Raw genomic sequence first — 22,282 nt, 5'->3', positions numbered from 1 at the left:
AACCTCTCTTCCCCACCCCACCTCGGTGACTGATGGCGGCCGCGGCCTCTCCCAGCCCGGACTCGGCCGGCCGCCGGGTCTCCAGGCCCAAGCCTGCCGGGCCTCAATGAAACCTCCGCAGAGCCGCCGGGACGCAGCGCCTTTGGGCGGCTGCGGGCATGACGGGCCGGGAAGCATGGCGGCCGCTCGAACGCCGCGGGCGGAGGCCATTAGGGCGTTTAGGGCCCAGGAAGGCGGCGTAGGGACGCAGGCAGGCTTGGCTGCCTCTTTAGGCCACGGAGCCGCGCAGATCCGGTTCCCGGGTGACCATTCTGTCGCCATTGGGCGAGACCTACCTAGTCCTGACGACAACGGACAAAGGCCTTAACGGGCCTGGGAGGTGAGCGAAGTCCCGAACGACGACAGGTGGCAGGATTAGCGGCCATCGGGTAGTTGGTCTTCGTTCTGCCAGACTTTGCTGTCTGGAAGGGAAGAGAGAAACGGTAGAAGACAGGCCACGTTTGGCCCTTTGGAAATGCCCACCACCCTCTGGGAAGATTTACTGGCCCATTATGGAAGGCCTGTGTATATAATGTGAAAAGCTGCTCTCAACTCCACCCCAACCTTTTAATAGGAAACACTTGTCACATCTAGCCCTTTTAGATGGAAAGAGGTTGCCGACGTATGATAAAGTTAGAAAATCACACATCTTGTAAATTCTCATTTGTTTAAAAGAAATCATAGAAAATACGTGTCTTCTGGAGATGAAGATCTTCTGGAGACGTGAGTTTTGGAAATGAAGTTGTTAGACGGCCTCTGGAAGCGATACGTCCACGTTTGTTAAGTGGGTTAGATGACACGGAGCTGGAAGACGTGAGAAGGAAGAGAAGAAGATTCTAAGCTAGACTGGTCAAATTTAGAAGACATTTTCATATTCTATCCATTGTTTTGTGTGCATTTTATTCCTCACTACTGTGTATATTATATAGTTGACAATGCTAAGCTTTTTTGTAATGCCTATTCTTTTAGATGTTCTGAAGTGCCTGATATATGTTAAAATTAGAGGTAGCAAAATAACATTTTGTAAATATCTTTTGTTACAATTCATATTTTGGGGGGGGAATGACCAAATCACCTGTTGAGTAATACTCATTGTGTTTGTGCAGTGGTTCAGAGGAGGAGAGAGGAGGGGGAGGTGCAGAGAGCTCTATGCCATCCTGCTTACAGCGAGGCAAGATGAATCATTATCTCTGCATTTTGTTTTACTTATCTGTGTATATAGTGTACATAAAGGACAGACGAGTCCTAATTGACAACATCTAGTCTTTCTGGATGTTAAAGAGGTTGCCAGAGTATGACAAAAGTAGAGTTTAAACTAATATATTTTGTACATTTTGTTTTACAAGTCCTAGGAAAGATTGTCTTCTGAAAATTCAATGTCTTCTGAGTTGATGGAGATGGGAAGGGTTCTAGGCCAGAATGTTCACATTTGGAAGACTCTTTCAAATTATAACTGTTGTTACATGTTTGTAGTTTATTCAAGACTGCTGTGTACATAGTGGACAAATTAACTCCTTAATTGAAGCATCTAGTCTATCTAGATGTTTAGAAGTGCCCGTTGTATGTTAAATGTAGAGGTAGTAAAATACCACTTTGTAAATATCTTTTGCTAACATTCATAGGAAATACTTTTGGAAATTGAATTGTGAAGCCACCTTTGTGAGCAGTATAGTAATGTCTATACTTGTTCAGTGGTTTTGAGGAGGTGGGAGGGAAGAAATTGCAAAAGGTAATATACTAGTGTGTTCATACTTGGACATTTTCAGACAACATTTTCTGTATGTTTTGTGCATTTTGTTTTGCTCTGTATATAGTGTATATAATGGACAAATAGTCCTAATTTTCAACATCTAGTCTCTAAAGAGGTTGCCAGTGTATGACAAAGTAGTAAAATTAGCATATTTTGTATGCTTTGTGTTGAAATTCATAGGAAAACTTGTCTTCTGTAAATGACTTTTGCATAGGAATTTGTTCAGCCATCTCTAAGCATTACACGTTCCTCCTGTACTTGTCCACTGGATTGAAGGCAGAGAAGGAAGGAAGAGAGGAGGGAATGATTCAAGGCCAAAATGGCCACATTTAGAAGATACCTCAGATGATAACCATTGTTATGTGTGTGCAATTTTATTTAACAGTGCTGTGTACATGGTGGACAAGTTATATGAAATATCTAAGTCTTTCTAGATATTTGGAAGGAAGTGCTTGATGTATTTAAAAGTGGTAGTAGAATAATACTTTCTGTAAATAGCTTTTAAAAACTGATGGGAAATGTTGTTTGGAAGTGGAATTGTTGAACCGCCTGGGAGGTGGGAGGGAAGAAATTGCAAAAGGTGTTTTGCTGTTGTTTATTAGAAAATTTCAACTTAATCCATTGCCTATATGTTACATGCATTTCATTTAACTTTGCTATACTGTGTATATTGTGTATATACTGGACAAATGAGTACCGATTTTGTAATATCTAGTCTCTAGNTCTGTGCATTTTGTTTTACTTATCTGTGTATATAGTGTACATAAAGGACAGACGAGTCCTAATTGACAACATCTAGTCTTTCTGGATGTTAAAGAGGTTGCCAGAGTATGACAAAAGTAGAGTTTAAACTAATATATTTTGTACATTTTGTTTTACAAGTCCTAGGAAAGATTGTCTTCTGAAAATTCAATGTCTTCTGAGTTGATGGAGATGGGAAGGGTTCTAGGCCAGAATGTTCACATTTGGAAGACTCTTTCAAATTATAACTGTTGTTACATGTTTGTAGTTTATTCAAGACTGCTGTGTACATAGTGGACAAATTAACTCCTTAATTGAAGCATCTAGTCTATCTAGATGTTTAGAAGTGCCCGTTGTATGTTAAATGTAGAGGTAGTAAAATACCACTTTGTAAATATCTTTTTGCTAACATTCATAGGAAATACTTTTGGAAATTGAATTGTGAAGCCACCTTTGTGAGCAGTATAGTAATGTCTATACTTGTTCAGTGGTTTTGAGGAGGTGGGAGGGAAGAAATTGCAAAAGGTAATATACTAGTGTGTTCATACTTGGACATTTTCAGACAACATTTTTCTGTATGTTTTGTGCATTTTGTTTTGCTCTGTATATAGTGTATATAATGGACAAATAGTCCTAATTTTTCAACATCTAGTCTCTAAAGAGGTTGCCAGTGTATGACAAAGTAGTAAAATTAGCATATTTTGTATGCTTTGTGTTGAAATTCATAGGAAAACTTGTCTTCTGTAAATGACTTTTGCATAGGAATTTGTTCAGCCATCTCTAAGCATTACACGTTCCTCCTGTACTTGTCCACTGGATTGAAGGCAGAGAAGGAAGGAAGAGAGGAGGGAATGATTCAAGGCCAAAATGGCCACATTTAGAAGATACCTCAGATGATAACCATTGTTATGTGTGTGCAATTTTATTTAACAGTGCTGTGTACATGGTGGACAAGTTATATGAAATATCTAAGTCTTTCTAGATATTTGGAAGGAAGTGCTTGATGTATTTAAAAGTGGTAGTAGAATAATACTTTCTGTAAATAGCTTTTAAAACTGATGGGAAATGTTGTTTGGAAGTGGAATTGTTGAACCGCCTGGGAGGTGGGAGGGAAGAAATTGCAAAAGGTGTTTTGCTGTTGTTTATTAGAAAATTTCAACTTAATCCATTGCCTATATGTTACATGCATTTCATTTAACTTTGCTATACTGTGTATATTGTGTATATACTGGACAAATGAGTACCGATTTTGTAATATCTAGTCTCTAGATATTAAAGAGGTTGCCAATGTAAAAAAAAAAAAAAAAAAAAAAAATTGGAAAGCAAATCACCTAAAAGTTAGAGGGAAAAAAACCAGAGTTGCCTAAGAAATCTTATCGCAATGTTCAATGTCAGATGACAGTGCTAGAATGTGTCTATAGACTTTCAAGGGAAAAAAATACGAACTCCAGATTATATATCAGTCAGATCATCGTTTACATACATAAACATAGCAGAATGAGATTCACTAATGAACAAAACTAAGTGAAGATGGAATTTATGAGTATGTATGTAAAAATTGGTTGATAATGAAGCCAGTCAAAAATGAAATGAATGAAATAAAAACATAGGGAAGGAAGAAGCTGTAATTGATAGTGGGCATGAAATTCATTCAAATGTAGAACTAATGCACCTGAGACAGAGTAGGAACCAGAAGGTGAATATTAAGGATAGTAACAATGTAAGAATGATGGTAAATATTTTAGAAGTGAATTTGTGAAAGAAGGAAGTAGGGGAAAAATTTAAGAGCACAAACTTTTAATCTGTCATAGGAAGAAATAATGATATACTTTCTAAAATTCATAAATTTCTTTAGAAATAAATTATAGATTTTCTGTTCATTGCAAGTATTAGAAGAATAATCCATTTAGATTAAGCATTAGCCAAAAGGTGAATTATAGAAAGGATACTCAGTCATTTCACAGAAACCAAGAACTAGGAGGGAACTTTAGAGCAACTAACAAAGAAATCAAAAGCCACAAGATTCCTTTCACATCAGATCCTCCTTGGGTATCTGTTTCCATATTTCTTCTCTCTCTGTCTCTACCTACAATTAAGCTTCTCCGGCTCACATAGAAGAAATCATGGCTAAAATCACTGGAAGATTATACATTATTACTTTAGCATTTGGTCCTGGTTTCTTTTCCTCATTTTCAGTTCTAATATTCTAAGGGAGTTATAGGTTATAACGTTAAGTGAAATAAGCCAGGCACAGAAAGACTATCACATGTTCTCACTCATATGCAGGACTTAAAAGTTATTTCATGGAGGTAGAGAGTAGAATGATGACTACCAGACACTGGGAAGTATGTGGGCGGGGAATGGGAGGCATGAAGAGAGGCTGACTAATGAGTACAGACATACAGTTAGATAATGTAAGTTCTAATGTTTGATAGCAGAGTAAGGTGACTACAGTTATCAATATACTTTTAATTTATTATGTATTTCAAAATAGCTAGAGAGACGATTTAAAATGTTTCCAACAGAAAGGCATGATAAAAGTTTCCAGTCACGCATATCTTAGTAACTCTGATTTGATAATTACACAGTCTGTATGTGTCAAACTATACATACCTCACAAATATGCACAATTATATATCAATTTTTTAAAAGAGAAAATTGCACCATTATAATAAAATTCTGAGGGAAGAATTCAGATTGGCCCACTTAGGTCAGGTGTTCAATTTTGAACCAATGAATTATGCCATGAGACAGAGCTGAAAAAGAAGATTGTGATTTGCCCAGCTTAAGTCAAATGCACATCACTGGACCTATTCACTATGGCCTGGAATCCAGGGCAGAGGTGAGATGAGGGTGGATTGGGGTGGAAGGTTCCCAAAAGTAAAAGGTTATTGGAAAAACCATAATAAATTTAAGTTGTGCTGTCTCAGATATGATGAGAGGCACCGTGTGTAACTTTCACCACACACTATAGTTAAACATGATTCACCAGATATTTCTAGTGTCTCTCTTTTCCTGGCTACTTTTGTCCAGTGAGTTGTGTGTGGAAGTGAAAGGCCCTTCAAAACCTTGTCCTGCTCAGGCACAGAGATAGAAGCATTCAGGCTGTTCCATCAGCCCGGGTCTCTGGGAAAAGAGATCCTTGAGAAAGCCACATGAAGCTCAGGAGGAAGAAACACCTTCGACTATGAAATAAAATGTTTAGGTGAAGAATAAATGTTTGAGGTCATGGATATCTTAATAACCCTGATTTGTTCATTACAAATACATTACATTGTATGTATGTATCAAAATATCACATGTACATCATCAATATGGAAAAGCATTATGTATCAATAAAAAGAAAAAAAGGCCACCATTTTAATAAAATAGAATAAAATTCTACAACGAGTAAAAGACTCCTGCCAATCTGTGATGGATATGTGCTATGAGAAATCTCCCTTTGTGTTTTAAGCCACTGAGATTTAATGGCATTTTGTTACTATAGCTTTACTTAAAGTCTACCCTGATTGACACTGTGACTCTGCACTGCTCCATGGCTACTGACTATATCATGGCTAAAACAATTCCACTGTAGTGCATTTTGCTGTTCCTCCTCCTCTCCTGCTGGGAGGGAAACACCTACTTTCCATTTCTTTGATCTTCTTTCAGAAGAGACTCCCACAAGGTTCCTGAGGGGAATCAGCTTCTTTACAGTCCAGGTTATCTTCTTAAAGAATGCAGATACTGAGTCCTGGGACAGAGGATGAAAAACACAGATTTGCAAGCACTCTTATCTGCAACAACAACCCATTTAAAAATTTCCACCCCCATACTTAATTTATCATATGCTCCCAGATTTATGCTTCACCTCTACATTTTATTTCAGAGCTCAAGATGCTTCTTCCTTCTGACTGTCATGTGGCTTTGCTCAAGGATCCGTTGGTTCAATCATCAGACCTCCTAGGGCTATTACCGACGTCGTACGATGTGGCCGTAAATTACAATACAAGGAATTTGACAGAGAAAATCTTCATAAATGAAATGTGAGAGAACCAAAAAATGGTAAAAGTTTTACTCTTTATAAAGGACTATCGATGGGCTAAAGCAGTGGTTCTCAACTGGGAAATGATTGTGCCTCCCAGAGACATTTTGCAATGTCTAGAGAATTCTTTGCTGTCACACCTGTACAGGCTGCTAATGGCATCCAGTGGGTAGAGGCCAGGGATGCTGCTGAACATCTTGCAATCCACAGGAGAGCTACCCGTGACAAAGAATTACCTGACTCAAAATGTCCCTAGTTCGGGGATTCAGAAAACCCAGGCTAAAATCAGGTTTTAATTAGAAATTTGTCCTTAATTAGGAATTTGCTTCTCTGGATGCTGCCACATCCCTCCTCTCTAAACATAGCATGTCCTTTCTATCTGAGATAAAATTTTTGGTATTGCAAGCACTAAAGGAATACTAACAGTAATACACAATAAGAACAGCAAGTAGCATTGCCATAGTAGCCACCAAAACTTTTGGGAAAGTCCTATCTTTTAACTGTCATTTGTTACCTGATTAAAAGAGAAGAAAATTGACTCCCTCCTAGGAGAAGCTATAAATTATTTGTACATTCTCTTTCAAAAGAACTGAATCTTGCAAGCTTAATCATAACGTATTCTCAGAAAGTTAGGGGGAATATCGGGATCAGAGTTGTTTCTTTTTTCTTTTCTTTTCTTTTTATTATACTTTAAGTTCTGGGATACATGTGCAGAACATGCAGGTTTGTTACACACATGCCATGGTGGTTTGCTGCACCCATCAACCCATCAGCTACTTTAGGTATTTCTCCTAACGCTATTCCTCCCCTAGCCCCCCACCCCTCGACAGGCCCTGGTGTGTGATGTTCCCCTCCCTGTGTCCATGTGTTCTCATTGTTCAACTCCCACTTATGAGTGAGAACATGTGGTGTTTGGTTTTCTGTTCTTGTGTTAGTTTGCTGAGAATGATGGTTTTTTTAATACTCCTGAGAGCCTGAAATGAGTGTACAGAACACGATATCTTGTTCTTTTAAACAGAAGCAGAGCCAATAACATAGGGTACTTTATAAACCAAATAACGTCTGGTGTCCTGAAGCTAACGACACTGTTGGCACATCTTGCAGAATCACAGCTGTTTCAGTCTCATTTAGTGACTTGTCCCACTCTCTCGCAGCCCAGTTTGCCTTTCGAAATATAGCACAGCTAGCTATTCTGCAGCAGTGATTAAAGCCACTGGCAAGAGTAGTTTTTTTATTTGTTAGCTCTTTGTCTCAAAAGCTTTAGAAATCTTGACAAGTACTCTTACAAAATACAGATAACTTTCTTAAAAGAAGACGCATAGAGATTTCTTAATGTACACATGACTGTGCATATTTTTATCAACAAACTAAATACACTTTAGAGTCATGAGAATAAAATGGTACCTTTCTAAGATGAAAAAAAAATGTTGAACAAATTTAACCACATGCAATGTCGTTTTAAGAAAGGATTCCTGTGACTTCATTCGCTTACCATGTGCATTTTTAGGTTGCAAAACAGTCTGCCAGCAACCCTTCTTAGTCAGACCTTTCTTACAGCAAAGCCCTATCCCGGAGGACTAAAGAGCTTAAAAATTGGTGAAGATGCCATATTTTGACATAAGACAGCTATGTGTAAATTGGAAGTGGGGCAAAAGGTGACATGAGCATAGACAGTTCAAACTCCTCTAACAGGCAAAAAGAACAGTAAGAAATGGTTACAGTTCTTTGCATAAATGTCAAGGAAATAATTCCTTTGGGAAAAATTCATTCATTTGTTTAGGAAGTTGTTTAATAAAAAGCAGGAGTATTATGGTAATGCCCAGAAAACCATTGGCAGTAAATCATTCAATAGCATACACTGACTGTATTTCTCCTATACTCCAAAACACAATTTTTTTTTATTACACTTTAAGTTCTGGGATACATGTGCAGAACATGCAGGTTTCCAAAATGTAAAATCATGACTCTCAAGCAAATAAAATTATGTGGCTCTGTGGTCAAATGTTTATTAAAGCAAAATTTTCAACAGATGAAAAACCGATTCATATGAAAATGTTAAATGAATAGATTACAAAGATTTTATTCAAATAATCAATTACTGATGGAACCAGTGAGATGGTAAAAACCATTTAAAAGAGTATTTCAAAAGCTAAATATTTATAGGCAATATTAGGATAAGATTGTTGGACTAGATTAAAACTGGTTAATGCCCAACAGAGTAATAAATTGTATTCATTAAGTTTATCTCTTCCACCAGAAAGAAATTGTTTGCATCTCTACGGAACAAAAGTCTACAAGTCTTTGCCCTCCTGCATTGTTAAGTAGCCCATGTAATAGAAAATTAAGCCCAGTATTGCACTGAAAAAACACACAAAACTCTTTTCTGGCTATTTCCAAGTTTCATATAATTTTTCTGACAAGTCAATTCTTTCTTTTCTTTTCTTCTTTTCAACATTTATTTTAGATTCAGTGGGTAAACGTGCAGGGTTGTTACCTGGGCATACTGCATGATACTGAAGTTTGGGATATGAATGATCCCATCACCTACGTACTGAGCATAACACCCAAGAATTAGTTTTTCAACACTTGTCCGCCTCTAGTAGTCCCAAGTGTCAAGTGTTATCATCTTTATCTGACAAGTCTAGTTCTTTCATGAATGAAAGTTCTTGATTATTGTTTATGATACTTAATTTTTTAAAAAAGGTCTTTATCATCTTTATTTGACCCACGTTCAATTTACATATAATTTTCAGATGAATGCTCTAAATGTGTGCTTGTTCTGTGCTGATATAAACATAAGAATTTCATAAGACAGTGTGTAAATAAATCTACATCTAGGTATTTTATTCATTATGTATAAGATAAAGTATATTTAATGGCACAATAGAATAAACAGGCTATGATTACAAGTCCAAAGATTACAAATATAATGATGATATCAAATATATGCACACACAAACACAATCCAACAAAATTCTTGACTCTATTTCTTTATTCAGAGCTAAAGGTAGCAAACATTCCTCTGTACCTAGCTTTTGAAAACACATCTACAAAAGCAAATGAACTCATCTACAAAATAAAAGCACGTATCTTTAATTTCTAATGTTTTATTATAGATTTTAAGATACATATTTATTTTATATTATTAGCTTAAAGAAAGTAAGTCACACAAGAATAAGCTTTGCATGTCTGCTAAGGTAAATTATTACATTATAAATTGGTTATAAAGTTATAAATAAAACACATATTGTGCTTATGTGAATGAAACCACAGCATAATCGGAGTGCATTTGAAATGCACAGAGTATTCTCATTGTTTCAATAAGACAAAAGAAGAGCGTTACCTATTAGAATTAAAAGCCTGGCCTTCAGCTATCCATTAGTCAAAAATAATTCATCATGAATTACTCATTGGTTACAAAACAAAATTGTTAAAAACAAAGGTGACTAAAATAAACATGTTCCTGGGCCTTTCATTTAATAAGCATTTTGGAATAACTGGAGGCAAATAAACAAAGTTAAATCCTCACGTGGGAGGACCAGACTACCCAACAGCAGTGTAGCTTGAGACTCAAAAGTTAAAGCCAGCTTCTAAAAGGCCTGTTAGTACTACCATCAATATGATAAATTTGGATAAAGATGGCAAAAAAAAAAAAAAAAAATGTGTTAAGCAGTAAAAATGCAAACATGCCACCTTGGTAAGACTTGCCAAAAGAGTTATTTCAAGTCAGTGGCTCAAAGTAGAATTCCAGTCTCCAAATTTTCGTTAGGCTAATTTTCATTAAGAGGATGATTTATAAGAGAAGAAAAGGATCTTAAAAATCCCAGAGACAGTGAGTAAAAGTGGAGACTCAAAAGAGCCAAGGAGTACTATAAATCTGTAGAAGCAGAGGGAAGCGCTCAGGTCAATCGAGGGAGCACTGAAGAGGAAGATAGTCCAAAGCTCAACTGTCCCGGGTGCAAGCACAGCCCATAAGGGTGCTAAAAGTAGTACATGAATGTGAGCCTAGAAAAGCTACAATTAGATTTTCAAATGATCTCTCTCTCCTTGGTCCATCTTCTCTTACACTTAAAACATTATTTTGACATTTTGTTCTACACTTGTATCAATTAGATCTACAGATTTTTTTTCAAATCCAGCGTCTATTGTAATGTTGTTAGTAGTTCTCTTTCACACAGATATTGAGTTACCCTCGACCAGAACAAAGAAAATGTGGTGTATTTTAGCAATAACAGACATAACTATGAAAAGACAGGAGAGAATGTATTATAAACATTCTCAAATTGTATTTTAAACTTTCAGGAAATGAAAAGTTACAAATTGAACTTTTAAATAAGAAGTAGGATGTGTAAGGGCAGGAGGGTAACGGTAATCTATTCTGAATTTGAAACTCTATGTGAGTATTTACCATATGTGACCATCTTGGGTATTGGCAAAGGACATAAAGACGCAACACACAAACCTCTTCCCAGCTAATTTAAGAAGGTTAGAAGGAGTTTGGAGAGGATTATCTGAGGCTTAATATTGTCCAAATTTACTGTTTTAGTTCTAGCCATGAGGAAAATTGATCAGAGGCAGGTTTTAACTTACTTTGTTCAAATTACTCATGTTGAAATAAGCCAGATAATATATTGAAACACCTTCAATATTGGGACCAATTCTCAGTATCTGGGCAGTAACCATTAAATCAAATTAAAATATAATTACATAGAACAAATGTTAAGGAATTCACTACTATTAATAAAATGTACATAAATTATATTACATTGTTTGTAAAAGTAACAAAATTTTTAAAGAGAAATCCATTTTAAAATGATACTCTGTAAGTACATTTTCAGATAGGTAAATTCATACTTCAGAATTATTTAATTTCTCAGCCACTAGACATAAATTGGACCGAAACAGAGAGAGTAAAACTCTTTAATATGTAAATTGTCAGATGTGAATGATTTCCATAGTGACAACAAAATAAATTTCTAAAAAGGAATGGAAAATATGATTCTTGCTACTTAAATGGCTGATTATTTATAGACACAATAGAAAATATACTGATGATTTTGCAAATAAACCAGCATTTCTGTTTAAATGTATGGTCAGTTCTGATACTCTTGCAGGCTGTGAGCCTCAGTGTTCCCATGTAGAGTTGCCTCGGGGTAGTGTGGAGGCTGCTCTATGTTAACAATCAGCAACAGAAGAACGTCAAGAATCATTCTTATTAGTATTTGGTCAGAACAGTCAAAATGGCATAAAATATGCTTTGTTAATGGAGTCAGTACCTCTGGCTTGCACTTTTCTATTAAACAACATGACAAATGTTTTCAAAACTTAGCTAGAACAATAACTGAAGCTTCTGTTGTCAGATGTTCAGACTCACACACAGCATGATGTTACAGAAAAATATAAACAAATACTTCTTAAGTAGTTTGTTTTTTAAAACCTTTTTAAGTATGCATACAGTGCTCAGTTCCACTATAGCTACTTGGTTAAAGTCATTTATTTTATGTATTCATCTACACTGCCTCATTGCTAAACACGCTTGAGGTTGATGTGCTTGATTTAAAAACAAAACCAAAAATGCATAAATATATCTAACATCCTAGCCAGAAAATTCTTTTGTCATTCATTCATAGGTAATACTTTGGCCCCGTGTGCATTGATATAGGTGATAAGAATTTTGGCTCTGTGTTCTATTACATCAATAAGCTTTTCAATTCCTTGTCTACCTCCTTGACTTTCCCAATAAACTTTATCAAGAAACAGAGACTGAAGGAGTTTCTGCCGTAAGTGCTGGCTCTTCAAAACAGAAACTGCAGAAGCGGGAAACCTGAAAAGATAAAACATGATATTCAATCTTAGTAATTGCTTGGGAATAGTACTCCTTACCCAACTGTCCTGCCTTTCATTAACCTGTCATAAATCACACTATCAAATGGTATGTTTGAGAACCAAAACATTTTTGTCACTGCCAAGATGACACTTCTCTTAATAATAATATACTAGAAGAAAGTGTTTCCAGTGAACTGAATATTCTACACCATTCAGAACATGACAGACATCTTACTTAAGGTAATTCTGTACAGTCAAACAAAGGCATGGAATTGGAAAGGATTCTATTAGCCTGGCAGAAATACTTTTCTTAGTCTTAGGCTCATTTCAGCTGTGGAAACCCCTTTAATCTGTCAAGTAGATGGTATCCTCTGACGTATCAAGGTGGGATTTTATGCAAGAAAATACGAGAGACAAATTGATGATGACAACTTCAATAAAGTATTCTGCTTGAATACAAGTTACACAACTGAATTTATGTGAAATAATAAAAAATGTACTAAAATGAGACAAGAATCATTCAAAAACATCAAATTAAAGAAAGAATTGTCTTTGAGTCATATTATACCTCTGGAACTCTGAGGATTTAGGATCATTTTATTTAACTGGAGTACTAAGATGTTTTCAAATAAATTTAGCAAAACTGAAGTTTCAGAGAAAAGTTTTAGTTCCACAATGAAAGTCTCTCTGGAAAACCCAAGACCAATTTAGAGGGGTCTTTGCTGAATTACCTTGAAAGAATGCCTTGCGCTTGCTTTTCTTCATTTAGAAAGTAGAAAACCAGGAGTCCAGCATATACATTATCTGAAGGACTTAGCAAAATTTCTAGGTCAAAAACATAAGTAATATTTTGCTAAATCCCCAATCTGACATTTCTCAGCTTTCATTAAAAATGCTGATAAAAGCACAGTAAAAATATTTTTTAAGAGTACATTTCTAATAAACTCAGGTATACCTCAAAACTATAGTAAGAACATATATACTTGCTTAAAGAGCACACTTTGCCAGAAATTTCAGGCCTTCTAAGCACCTCTTCCAAATTTCAATGGAGCACAATGGGGATGGCACAGAGGGTGCCTGAAAGCAAGAATCAGGTGCTCTGGCAGTTCTGAGGCTGCAGCAAGTAGAAAGGCCACAGCGCTGGACAAGCTTAATGCATGTGAGGAAGTGTGGAATGAAAGAATGTTTATAAGTTGCCCTTAGTTACCTGATGACATTACTATATAGTTGAGGGGCTAAACTTTAGGGGCTCTAGTATTAAGTAGGATTTTTGCTTTATGAAGTATTAATAGTCCATGAATTGTCAATTCTATAGCCTTTCAACTAATTTAGCTGTGGCAGGATGCATGAGATGAAATCATTAAAACCATTGGATCTCCTTAGTGGTTAATCCTTTTCATAAAAGAAAGCAAAAATATTACCTGTCTCTGCACTACACTGATATAATAGTCGGAATATTCAATGCATAAATCGGGGATTAGAAAAGTCTTCATTTTTGCTTTTCAATGTGTGAATTATATTTTCAAAGAAGATTTAACTTCAAATCCATTACTCCTCATAATACATTTAAACATAAATCTTCTTTGAAAGAAGAAATAAAGATATTCACATTTACGTGAATGTATGAAATGGATGGACTGTATTCTTCAGGTACTCCTAAGTCTAAGAGGGAATTTAGGGATTTAAGAAGACCCTGTAATATCACCCTAGTAAGTGATGTCTTAGGAAAGTCAATTTTCCCATACATAAAATTTCCTTAGCTTAAAAGAGAAAGCCTGCCACACATCCTGCCTTCAATCCACAAAGAGATGGTGCAGAACAGGTATCAAGAGGGCAGGACCCGGCAAAAAACTTATAAAATCGTGTCTCATAAAACTCTCACAGGAACAGTATTGCTCTTAATGCTTAAGTACACAAAATCCACAACATGTAAGTCATAGAGTTTAGGAAGAATGATTGAAATATGCTCCAGAATATTATTAACAAGAGTAATAGTAACAGAGCACACCACAGTTATTACAGAAATAACACCACAGTTATTACAGAAAAAAAATACTGGACTTGGATTTGGAAGACCTGGGTTCTAACCTCAATTTTAGACCTTGCTCGTGAGCTTTCCAGCAGTCACCTAGCTTCACACAGCTGGTTACCTATTTTACCAATGAACCCTCTATTTTTAGGTTTCTACCCTACCGCAGTCTCTTAGTCAATCTGATTTCTGACTAAGGTGGGAAGTATGGAGAGTGGCTCTGCCCACTACGCGGTGGAACTTGAAATCCAGCCACAATTTCCACTGCTGGGGTTGAACAGCTCACGCTTTATAGCTGGGTTCTTGCCATTACTAAGTGTCTTAATGTCCTTTATTTCCAATAGATGTATGATCAAGTGTGCCATGAGCAGCCACTGTGTTTTAACTTCTGCATTGCAGAACTCCTTCTTTGGTTCCCTCTCCACTCTGCATTCTTTCTGAGTCTTGCCGGATGTCCCCAAATCTTTGAGATCTTTCCTGAATTCTTGGTCAACCCTTAGTAAATAAATAATTCTTCCCTAACTAGCCTCCATAAACCCTCTCTCTCAGGTGTTAGATACTTTTCCCCTTAATCTATGTCTCCTTGAAGGATTTCAAAATGCTGAAAAATCCTCCTGCTGAATTCAACAGCCAGCTGTCCTTTGAGACTATGCCTTACTTACCAGATTGGCTGTCATTTTCCACTGCATTCATAAAAGTCACTTGAGTTCATTATGAATTTGGACATTCTGCCATGTCAATATTTGCTTGTCTATTAGTTCTTCCCATGTTCTATGTTATGCCTAATAGTGGAGCCTCCGCCACCTGCTTATCCCTGCTCTGCCAAATCCTATGCCAGAGGTCCCTGCACTCTTGCAACAAAATCCACATGGATTTTCACAACGAGAACCAAGCAACATCATGAATGTGAAATGTAGTATGCGCTTTGTAGGCGGTATGGGTTGGCGATAGAGGCGCCACGGCTGCACTCCTGTTCTGTTCTTCTTGGATTTGTTTCCCTTCTTGGGTCTCCATTCCCAGATTCCACATTCACAATGATTTTCAAGGGTTAAAATGATCAGATGTAAGATGGGAGTTTTCTCAGAACCTTGCTACTTATCTAATATAAATGTGATGTCCTGCAGATGTTACTATAAAACTTACTCTTTGATGCCTTCTAACAATTTGAAGTTTAAGTTATCTTCACTCCTGTCAAAGAAACCCTTGTTGTCTATAAAAACCAAATGCCTTGGGTCATGCTTTCGCTGGATAATGTGTGCTAGAGCTGCAGAACCTTGGTTGTCACATTTGGGCCTCAATCCATTCTGTACACAGGCATCTTCCTTGCGAGGTCTGAATCCACAGCAATTTGTATCTAAGCGATTATAAATCTGTAAATAGAAAACACAAAATCCAAGATGCTGAGTGAAAACAAAACTTGGGAAAGTTACAAGATTTTCAAAAACCAGTGCTTTCTCAACAGCTGACTTGCCAGAATCTAAGAGGGCCAGGCTCATTTAATTAAAGGCAACTGTCAGAACAAGTCCAAGGTTCATATCCTTCTGACTCAGTCATAGTTATGAGCATTTCCAGCTTCTGCTAATAGATCCAAAGTCAGATTATCCAAGTCAGGCATCTCCACCCTAAATATTCAAAGTTCCCACTGACATCACATACAGACACATGGCCAGCAGAATCTCTGACTCCATGCACAACAGAAGAAACACCATTGTATTTCTATGTGTCTGGAAGGCTCTGTCTTGTTTTCTCCCTCAGGTGGTTTATGGGAAACTGGAGTTACTTCATTGCCACAAAAAGTTTATTGCAACCCCTAGTCTACCTGGACTTCAGTATTACAGTAATCTAACTCGAAATTACATAGAAGAAATCCATTGAAAAGATGTGAGACCCAATTATAAAAACTAAAAGCACTATCTAAATGGAGGCCACAGCTAGATTCTAAACAAGTGAACAAAATGGGCCTCTTGAACTTTATTATGGGAGTTAAGGATACCACCCTATAGAAGAGGGTAACCAGATTAATTAGAAAAAGAAGAATTGTTTCATTCCATTTCCTTTGGGCAAGGAAAGAAATAATATTTATGAATCACGTAAAATAAAGCCTGGGCAAAGGAATTAGATAAATTTAAGTCAAATCTCTGCATTCACACTTCTGAGCTCTGCAACCTTGTGCAGATTCCTTTTCATCACTGACCCTCAATTTAAACGCCTGAGTAAGAGGAATGATACTCTTTACCTTGAACACTTGGTAGAAAGATTGATGAAAATATGTGTACACCCTCCAGCCCTGTCCCAAGCATCTATAAGACACTCAAAAAAATGAAAACTACTATTACTCTTGTTGAGACACACCTGCATACTCTCCAAAGTTATTTACCTCAAAACAAGCTTCTAAGACAAAAAGTAATTTATCCATTTTAAATGAAGAAAAATTCAGCCTCAGAGACATTAAGTAACCTGCCCTGGGTAGAATATTAGTAAGTAAGTAGCAAAGTTAGGATTTAGACATAGATTTGTTTGTCTCCAAAATTTCACAATTTTTTCCCCCAGTACGTCATATTGAATGGTTTTAGGCTAACTAGTCAGAGTTTGTACGTGTGCTTACGAGTCAAAAGATAGATAGATACTGCCACTTTTATTCTTTTGGTATTAAATTCCCATCTTTTTCTCATCCTCCTGTGTTTCTACAGCTCCCATGGAGCTGTTCAGGAGACAAGCTGCTTAGAAAGGGATGCAGCAAAGCAGTGCCAAAATTTAGCCTACTTTGCAATGATCATTTATTCATTTATCCAACAAACACTTATTGAACATCTTCTACATCCTATCAGTGAGCTAGGCACCAAGGTAAATGTTGCCCATGGTCAGGACCTCTCCACCGTTACCACTTCCAGTGGAAATTGAAATGGTTATTTAGTTTTGCTTCCCTACCAAAGCAAGCTTCAAGAATTGGACAAAGGACTTTCTTCTCTGTTTTCTGTATGTAAATGGACTTTGTATCAAATACCACGCTTGAGATGAAGGATTGTAAGAAAAGTTAGCATAAGCCAATTTTCTATGAAGTTTATGTAAAGCTAGTCACATGGGTGGCGAGTGAGCAACCAAGCATTTGCACTAGTCAAAGGGTACACTGCTGGCCTAGAAACAGTCACAGAAAAGGAGGGCTCTGTCAAGATTGGTTCCAATCACTGAGCCCTGGGACCATAAATCTAACCCATAGCTTATCCAAAAAGTCACATAGGCTGACTCCAGGGAACAGTACGTTACCACTGCTTGTTAATGTGCATTTGTTTGACATGAGCATAAGAAGGTTTCCCAAAGGTGAGCAAGAGTGCCCCGAGCAAATCACTGTAGGTTAGAATAGCACATGAAACGAAAAAAGCACAAATTAGAAACTTTTAGAAAAATTTATTGAGCCCTTTCTTCTCAATTTCAGTCATTTTATGCAGTACCTTCACTGACTTTGAATATAAGAGAAATAAAATGATGTAAAAGAGACTGCATCTGATTGCCAATTATTTAAGGTAAGGTCAGAAAGAACATGAAAACTAACTTTTCTAAAAGCTGCTTCCCATCCAATCACCTCTTTTTTTTTTTAATACACATTAACTAATGATTCTCAAAGAATCTGTGTACCATTTTATCATCATCCTTGTTTCATCTAGTTATATTAACATTAAAATTTAAAAGCCTAAATCTTATTTAATTTTGACTACAATATCAAAGTCTGTTATATTGGACATATGTGTTTCGAATATAACCCTTTAAGAAAACTCTACCAAACATTTCTTAAATGCTTCTTCAAACCCTAAGTTCTTCCATCATTGTGGATTTCATAGTAGTGGGGAAAGGACTAAAATACATAACTATATTTGTACTATTTCTATAACAAAACCATGAGTATTATATATTTATGTTAAATAATAAGCTCTTTAGAGATAAGGCCCTTTCAGTACTTCTGTAAACATTATATTTTTCTATTTTAAACTACACAAAAGCATTAAAAGTTAAAGGTGGAAAAGATTGATTTAGGTCATCTTCTTATTTCCTTACCAACATTAGATTTTTTGCTACAGTGTACTTTTAAAGTACTTCGTCTGATCCAATTCTGAATGATTCAACAGTCTGTGATGATTTCGCCACTTCCCTGACAGACCGTTGTGCCATCCAGATCTAACAGACATTATTATTGAAAACAGGTGTGTGTGTTCAGCCCAACTTCTCTTCTAGAAAATGTTGCCACTCATTTTTTTCAGATCTATATACGTACTTGATGGCTATATATATAAAATATATATATAGTGTGTGTATGTGCGCGTGCACGTGCACAAACACTGTGTGTATACCTACAGATGTAAAATCAGCTGTAAGTTCTCAAATAACCTAGGTTTTACTTCATTTTCCTTATCCTCCAACTATAGTAAATTATGTCTTTGTATTATTGCCTTTGTCTAGCAAGAGGTTATGTACCTCTTAATTCATGTTCTCTAGCTCTTCTCAGAATTTTGTTTATAGCCTTCCTTTTGAATTCACATTCAATATACCAAAAATAACTTGACCACAAAAACATAATCTACTCCCTTAAATTCAGTGCCATTTCGTTAGGCAGTTAATTTAGTCATCTATTGAGCATATTTATGCTTACTTTTAAGACTGCTTATCTATTTTTTAAAGCCTAATAAAGCACATCCTACATAGCTATGAATCCATAATATGGTTTTAATATACTTGTTTAGTGCATACATTAAAACAATCACTTAACTACTGCATGATTAAGCACTGTAGTGCACATCTACGTGTCTACGTAGGTAATTATCCTACAAAGAAGGCTATTTGGGGATAAATTTTGTCAGCTAAGCAATGGTGAGTGTTAGTCCTCATTATTATTGCTTGTTCAAATTCACGTCTTCTCATTCTTTAAAACAGGAATATCTTTTGCAAAACTGATCTTCTGCATCTTAAAATACTGCCAACCACCATTTTCCATAAAATGACTCTTTCCTTTCTTAGGAAAATACATCTTTTCAATGTTTACCTAACTAAAATTGTACTCAGAAAAACCCAGGTGTTCCAGCCAAATTTTTTGTTGGTGGTGGTGGGATATTTTTAGATATATTTCCTTCTTCTAAAGTTTTTTTTAAATTCCATTTTCCTTTGGTAGTGTTGGTTTTGCCTGTAGGAAAAAAGTATCTTATGAGTGATTCAGATTATGCTTGTAGCACCAACACAAGGGTGCCTCTGCTGCACTGTTCTAGTTCCCCAAAACCCATTAGAAATCTGCAGAAACCCAAAGATGTTCCATCCCTATGCACACTACCCAGACCAGCTATGTCTTCAAAAATGGGTCTATCAAGAAATTGTGTCAGTTTCTTCATATCTTCTTTTTCCTCAAAACAATATGATCAAATCACTAATTTCAGGCAATGCTTGGATGAAGGCAATAAAAAGCACTATATTTTGGCCAGGCATGGTGGCTCATGCCTGTAATCCCAGCACTTTGGGAGGCTGAGGTGGGCGGATCACGAGGTCAGGAGTTCGAGACCAGCCTCACCAACATAGTGAAACCCCTCTGTACTAAAGTTACAAAAAACATTAGCTGGGCATGGTGGCATGTGCCTGTAATCCCAGCTACTCGGGAGACTGAGGAGAATCATTTGAACCCGGGAAGCAGAGGTTGCAGTGAGCCGAGATCGCCCCATTGCACTCAAGCCTGGGCGACAGGGTGCGACTCCATCTCAAAAAAAAAAAAGTGCTATATTTTTATTTTATTTATATATATAATGCTGTTAATATTAATAATAAAAACATTAATAGCAGTTTTATATTGAGTGTTTAGTATGTGCCAGGAACTGTATACTTAATGATTCACATGTATTATTTCATTTAATCCTCATAGTAACCTTAAGACATAGGTGATACCAATAGTCTCATTTGATAAATGAGGAAATTGAGGCACAAGAAGGCTAGTTGACCTCCCCAAGGCCCCTCAACTCTTAAATGACAGAACTCTAAGGATTCCAGTCCAGGTATCTACGGTTTTAAAGTCCATGCTCTTATCCATCCTGATTGTATCTCTCAGGTTTAGTCTCCGAAATGATACTGCAAAAAGCAAGCGCATTTGTGTAGAATGTTAAATGATGCTGAATTTAAAATATTAGTTATAAGGGTTTCATCAGAAATACAAAGAACTTCAGTAGGATTTCAGAGAAAAACTCATGAAGGAGATGACATTACAGTTAAATTTTAAGAGCCAGGCAGTATTAGCTAAAAACCAGGAAAGGCATGGAGGTAAGAAATCCAAAGGCATCTTTAGAGATACCATGAGTGTATTTGGCCAGTGCTTCTCTATGTGGACTATTGTTTTGTTAAACAAATGATTAATCATTAGATAAATAAATTTTTTTAAATGGAAAATACCAGATAGACATCTTGTTAGATTCAACAGACAAAATTATTCTATCAAATTATTATCAAAGTTTCTAATTGCTTACTTTGTATTATCTCATCATGAACTGGTATGAAGTGGCATGCGTCCTTGGATCATATTTTGAGTAGCACAGTACAAGACCACATTACTGAGAGTAAGGGGAACATTAGGGCAGGTAGTCAGAGAGAAAGGTGGAGAAGAGTATTGTTACCTAGGTGCAGTTATGTGCACCTACAGTCCCAGCTACTCAAGAGGCTGAGGCAGGAGGATCGCTTGAGCCCAGGAGTTCAAATCGAGTCTGGGCAACATAGCAGGACCCCATTCCCCCACTCCCCAAAAAACGCACTGTGCCTATTAAAAAAAAAAAAAGCTAAAATGTTTTACGTGTCTGCAAGTTTCATTTTTTTTTCTCATGCAGAGCTGGAAGAAAGGTTGAAAGCAAGGGAGTAGGTCAGCAGGTGAAAACATTAAAAGAATGAAAACCAAAGGGAACACAGGCAGAACGTACTTGACAGATAAAAACAGGGTAAAATGAGGATGTTCTTCCTAACATAGGTAGGAAATTCCCATCATCCAAATGTTATTCTCATTCAAATCTGTTAGTTAAACTAGATAAACTTCTGTTTTTCCACCTGTTTTCCACCTCTTTAAGGGTCTAAGTGAGGGTATAATCATAAGCGTCTATGTAGGTGTGTGTGTTTCTGGTTTGGTAAGTCAGCATCTTAAGATCTGCACCATCTCTTTTCAAATGATTCATTTTCAGTATTTAAAAACTGCATCTTTAGAAAGAAAAACACGTATCAGAGAGAAAGTATAAATATGCAATAAGACATGTAATTGGTGGAATTTAACATTCACCATAGTATTTCACTCAATGCCTAGCACATAGTAGGCACTCAATAAATGTTTGTTATTGGATGAACCCTGCTAAAAGTTGGCACCCACTTTGTATATGGCTATTTACAATGCTCCTCCAAAGCACTGTCTTATATTGGGAAGAATCAAATAAACAAAATGATGGTGGCTTATCAAGATAATGGATTTTTTAAAATGTAGCATACACTGAATAAAGTACAAAAAAAATCAACAGGCCAAATAATGGAATGGCCTGTGCTTGTTACGTGCTTTTGGTTAGTTTCTTTCTGTGGGTTTAAATTAACTAACCGTGGATAATGAATTCTCCTATCTCACAGAGGGTCTGCCATAATGCCATGTATGTAATAGGCATTCAATAAATACATACTGGGCAGGTTGACAGAAATAACCAAAGGAAATTCTTTTCTACAATTAGTAGTTTTCTGGAAGATTTCTTTCAATCCAAGTTACCTCATTGGATATCTCATTTGGAAAAAAGTTCCATTTACAACAATTATTTTAATTATTTCAAAAAGGGAAAAAGACAGTGAGAATTGTTATCATTATCAGCACCCCTTCAGACAGACAGATACA

The 22,282-nt window shown here is 36.5% G+C and overlaps 1 protein-coding gene across 3 annotated transcripts in view; it reads right to left on the bottom strand.

Moving 5' to 3' along the window:
* Positions 1-9,371: 9,371 nt before the first annotated feature.
* The window catches only part of GASK1B (golgi associated kinase 1B), a 51,453-nt gene continuing 38,542 nt past the window's right edge, over positions 9,372-22,282 (bottom strand). For 2 of the 3 annotated variants that reach the window (XM_017859699.1, XM_017859698.1), the window contains exons 4-5: positions 15,553-15,779; positions 9,372-12,378 (exon numbers count right to left, since the gene is read on the bottom strand). In XM_017859699.1, the coding sequence (XP_017715188.1) occupies positions 12,171-12,378; positions 15,553-15,779 (435 nt within the window). In that variant the 3' untranslated portion in view covers positions 9,372-12,170. The remainder of the gene's footprint in view (positions 12,379-15,552; positions 15,780-22,282) is intronic. The other variant, XM_017859700.1, reaches the window with a different exon arrangement.

This window comes from Rhinopithecus bieti, unplaced genomic scaffold (genome assembly GCF_001698545.2).
Source record: "Rhinopithecus bieti isolate Rb0 unplaced genomic scaffold, ASM169854v2 scaffold_50922, whole genome shotgun sequence".
Classification (NCBI taxonomy): Eukaryota; Metazoa; Chordata; class Mammalia; order Primates; family Cercopithecidae; genus Rhinopithecus; species Rhinopithecus bieti.
Note: the sequence above shows the minus strand (reverse complement) of the source record. Positions and strands in the feature narration are given on the sequence as shown.